Here is a 4,984-nt window from a genome sequence, read left to right on the forward strand (position 1 = left end):
TCTGGGGTCTTAAAAGATAGCAAGCAGCCATAAGACGCATCAATTGGTCCCAACCCACCTGGAGTAAAGGAGAATGAACAACACCAAAGACACAAGGAAAGTACAAGCCCAAGAGACAGAAAGAGTTACATAAACCAGAGACTTCATCAGCTTGAGACCAGAAGAACTAGATGGTGCCTGGCTACCACCAAAGACCATCCTGACAAGGAACACAACAAAGAGTCCCTGATGGAGCAGCAGAAAGGTGGGGTGCAGAACTCAAATTCTAGTAAAAAGACCAGACTTAATGGTCTAACGGAGACTGGAGGAACCCCAGAAAGCACGATCCCCGGACTCTCTGTCAACCCAGAACTAAAACAATTCCCAAGGCCAACTTTCAGACAAAGATTGGACTGGACTGTGGCACATCAAAGGATACTCGTGAAGAATGTGCTTCTTAACTCAGGTAGATACACGAGACTAAATGCGCAGCTCCTGTCTGGAGGTGAGATGAGAAGGCAGAGACAGTTAGGAGCTAGTTGAATGGACATGCGAAATCAGGAGCAGGTGGAGTGTGTTGTCACAGTACAGGGAGAGCAATTAAGGTCACATAACAACGTATGTATAAATTTTTGTATGAGAGACTAACTTGCAATGTAAAATTTCACTTAAACTACAACAATAAACAAAAAAAGAAAAGAAAAAGGTCCCCGAGATAGAGATAAAAATACTAAGTTGCAGATTTGGATATGCTTCTTCCCCCTTTACTGTTAATTAACAATCTATTTAATTAGCTCCATCTTCCTAATTGTTTTAAAGCTTCCATGATTATGAAATCTGCCATCCAGCAAGGTAACAGTCCTAACTTACTTAGGGTCTGCATAATCATACACTACACCCAAAGATATACGTCAGAGGTTCTCAAAGTGTGGTCCACAGATTCCTGGGGGTCCTCAAAACCCCTGGAGAGAATCTGTGAGGTCAAAACTATCTTCAATACTAAGATGTTACTTGCTTTGTTCACTTTGTTGACATTTGCACTGAAGGTGAAAAGTGATGGTAAGTCTGCTGCACCCTTAGCAAGAAGCAAGGCTGTGGTAGTCATTGTATTCTTCACTCATAGTTGGGGGGGGGGGCACAAGTTACTTAATCTCCTAGATGAAGCAGTAAAATTAATTTTCTTAAATCCTGATCCTTGACTACATTTTAATATCCTGCGTACCAAAATGGGATGTATAAAGCATTTTCCCTTTATACCAAAGTATGATACTTGTTTGAGGGACAAGCATTTGTGTAATTGAGCTGCAAACTAAACTAGACGCTTTTTTTCATGGAACACCATTTTTTACTGAAAGAATAACAGGGAAAAAAAGAATAATTGAGAAACTATGGTTATTCAGACTTGGGTATCTGGCAAACAATTTTCCAAAAATAAACAAAGTAAGCCTGTCACTTCAGGGAAACTGACAGCATTTGTTGTGTATGATAAAATTACAGCTTTGAAGTAAAAATTAAAATTGTGAAAAACTTGAATCTGCCACCATGCGCTGGACAACTTCCCAATACTTAAAGATTTTTCTCATAAGACAGCAGTGATATTAAAGAATATGATATTTTTACATTGTGTAATGAAATGTGTCAACATCAGGAAGATCTGCATAACTCAGCGAACCAATATGTTCCTTTGGTTCACTGAGTTATACAGATTAATGAATATATAAATATTTTTTAAATTCCTCAGGAAGTAGAATTTCTAATATGGTATCAATACATATAAGACATAAATAAAAGCTCTTTGGGATTTTCAATAATTTTTAAGAGTGTAAAGGGGTCTTGAGATCAAAAGCTTTGAGACCTAGTGATGTAAGTTATTGTTAAGTAATGGAGATCAATTTAGGAAGTTCCTAAATTCTTTCTCCTCTTTTTTAGTATCTCTCCAAAACATTCTTAGCCTTCCCATCAATGAAGAGCTAACCAACAACAGACTGTAGTCCTGAAGGCGTAGAGGGGTTAGAGTTGAGGAATATACTAAAAAGATGGAAGTTTTAGTGGAAGGACGGAATCAAAGACTTTAAAAATAGTTCTGAGACTGCCCTTTCTCTATGTTTCAGTTGAGCAGAACCCTTTAAGAAAACGGTAGAAAAACTGGGGCACAACCGAAGAATATGGACAGATGATGAGTGGGTCCCGCGAGGGAAATGAGGCAGTTGGAGGGTGGGCGGAGATTGTCAAAATCTTGGGTTTTCCTGGAATTCCCACGCTTACATCCCTAAGGCTTCTGATCAGATGTCAGTGAACGAATCTAGAAAGGGTTGTTCCGGGGAAGTGGCGGGGTTCTTGCTAAGCCCCATCCCTGCCCCGAATCCTTTCAGTACAGTCACCCTCACCTCCAGGGTCGCCACCCCCACCGCCACCCCCACAACTCCTCGATCTCCAACCCCTCACGATCCCAAGGGTTCTCACCGCCAACAGGTTCTTGTCTTCCACCAACTGCCGCTTCCGAAGGATCTCCGATTTGAGAATGTCCATCTCGCTGCCCCGGTTTAAGCTCGAGTTCCCCTCCCCTGCTCTTTGGAAACATGCAAACCACTCCCAGCCAACAGCCGTGAACCCACTACCGTAGGACAACAACTGGTAGGAACCACTTCCGGCGGAAGTTAAGGTAAGCAAGAGAAGGTAAGAGAGCGTTCCAGGGCCCCTGTTGTTGACGAAGCCAGTACATGCTATCGCCCCCTAGCAGTGTCCTCCGGCAGCGCGCCTGTAGTTTTCACCGGTAGAAGTATAAATGAACTTGGAATGAAAACCCTAATCTTCTGCGTTGTATTGAGTCAATATGCTATATTTTTTAACTGTAAATTATTGTACCTGCTTGACTTAGCGCAAGTACAAAAGTGTCCTTGTAGCTCCTCGATTATGTTAATTAAGGTAAGACCTTTGCTTATGATAGCAGAAATTCATATCAGGGTCCCTGAAGTTACTTGCTTGCCAAAATTAATTATGTAATAGAGAGTGAGAAAAAGCTGAATAATAATACTAGCTCATGGGTATAGAGTAAAAGGGCAGTGTTCATTGCAAGCCTGTTAAGGTTTCCTGCAAAATTAAACAACCACGTCCATTTACATCATTTCAGAAGTAAATGTGTCTCTACCCCCTCAGTTCTAGGTTGCTTACATATCTTGAAGATAATTGGACATTTACCTCAAGCTAACTGAGATAATCTTATTGGCCATGTCCTCAGCAGTCAAGAATTTCGATGACATGATTAATGAAGATGTAATCACAAATTCTTTTCTTTCTTTTTTAAATCGAACCCAAGAAAAAAAATTACACTAAGGAGAGAAGTTATGTCAGAAATTTTTTAAAAATAAGACTCTAAAAAGTATTTAAAACACATTTAGCTTTGGTTCTGTGCCATTGGAGCTTTTAAAAAATTCTAGTTAAATCATAATTGAACAGTATTTGACATACCCACTCAAGGAGGATAAAATATTCACTTCAGTCAGTTTATAATTAGGTAGGTTTATCAAAATAAAAGATGATAGAGAATTGTTCACTTAAATTTAGGAAGCTTTGTTGTGTGTGTGTGTGAGTGAGTGTGTGTGTGTGTGTGTGTGTGTACATGTGTTATATTTCATCTAAAAGATATCTGAGTTTTGCCAGAAATAAATCAACATAGGAAGTTAACTCACTGTCTGACATAAGATGCTTTGATAATTTTTAGGGCTTTGAAAACTTAAGATATTTTATAAAGTAAAGGTCCATGAACAAAAGATGGTAAGAGTCTTGCATGGATATTGATTTCCTGGGTCACCTATAATTCAATAAACAATAATACTTTATTAACGTTTTCCCAAGTTAGGGACTAGAGATTATGACACAAAAATCTTAATGGTTGAATGCATGATAGTAAAGTACTGAAAGTTTACAGAGAATACAATAGTTGGTGAGATAGGATAGGATCAAGGTAGACCAGAGAAGGCCACTAGCTACCATAAACAGAGCCTCCTTTTAAATTTTAGACATCCATTGATTTTGATGTTTATGTAAACATGTGCATTAAATACTTCACTCTATAAGGCCCAAGTTCAAAGAGTAACAGAGATGAGTGATTGAGCGAACAAACTGATGAGCAAGCTTTTCAATATAGAAGGGAAAAAAAGATGACCAGGAGAGTCTAGAAACACTCAAAAGAACCAATCAATCCTGACTCTAAAAGAGAATGTATTCATTTAAAAAATATGAATCTCATCAAAATAGGTATTTAAAAAATGAAATGTTTGAAACAACCCAAATGTCCTAAATGGGAGAATGGTTAATTTAGAGTTCATAAAATCAATTGAATAACATGGAACCATTAAAAACCATATTTCAAAAAAAATTCAATCATATAGGGATGCTCATGATATAATATTTATTGAAAAAATGTAGAATAATGAAACTATAACTATAGGTCTCTGGGCAGAGCAAACAGTTTGTGCTCGACTATTAACCTAAAGGTTGGTGGTCTGAACCTACCCAGTGGCACCATGGAAGAAAGGCCTGGTGATCTGCTTCCATAAAGATTACAGACTAAAAACCTCTATGGAGCCGTTCTACTCTGTAACACATGGGATTGTCATGAGTCAGAATCAACTGAACGGCAATGTTTTTTGTTTGTTTTTAATTATAGCATATGTAATGCTTAAGACTGTATGTCAGCTTGGCTGGGCCATGATTCTCAGTGTTTTGGCAGTCGTGTAATGTTGTGATCACTTCCCTGTTGAGATTTGATATGTGATCACCACATGATGGGATCTGCTGTGAGTAGCCAATCAGTTGAAGGGGCATTTTCTTGGCTGTGTGGACTGCATCGGGTGTGGGTGAATATTAAGGCAAGGTTCAGAGGCTTTGCTCCTTCTGGATCCTGCAGTTGGCTCCTGTTTGTCTGACCTCTGGTTCTTGGGATTTGAGCTACCAGCTTGCCTGCAGTCTTGCCTGCTGATCTTGGATTCATCCATCTTCATAG

At 39.0% G+C, this 4,984-nt stretch overlaps 1 protein-coding gene across 2 annotated transcripts in view; it reads right to left on the minus strand.

Moving 5' to 3' along the window:
• The window catches only part of PRPF18 (pre-mRNA processing factor 18), an 82,617-nt gene extending 80,008 nt beyond the window's left edge, over positions 1-2,609 (minus strand). For both annotated transcript variants that reach the window (XM_023734343.1, XM_004379675.3), the window contains exon 1: positions 2,443-2,609. In XM_023734343.1, the coding sequence (XP_023590111.1) occupies positions 2,443-2,508 (66 nt within the window). In that variant the 5' untranslated portion in view covers positions 2,509-2,609. The remainder of the gene's footprint in view (positions 1-2,442) is intronic.
• Positions 2,610-4,984: the final 2,375 nt, after the last annotated feature.

This window comes from Trichechus manatus, unplaced genomic scaffold (genome assembly GCF_000243295.1).
Source record: "Trichechus manatus latirostris isolate Lorelei unplaced genomic scaffold, TriManLat1.0 scaffold00067, whole genome shotgun sequence".
Classification (NCBI taxonomy): domain Eukaryota; kingdom Metazoa; phylum Chordata; class Mammalia; order Sirenia; family Trichechidae; genus Trichechus; species Trichechus manatus.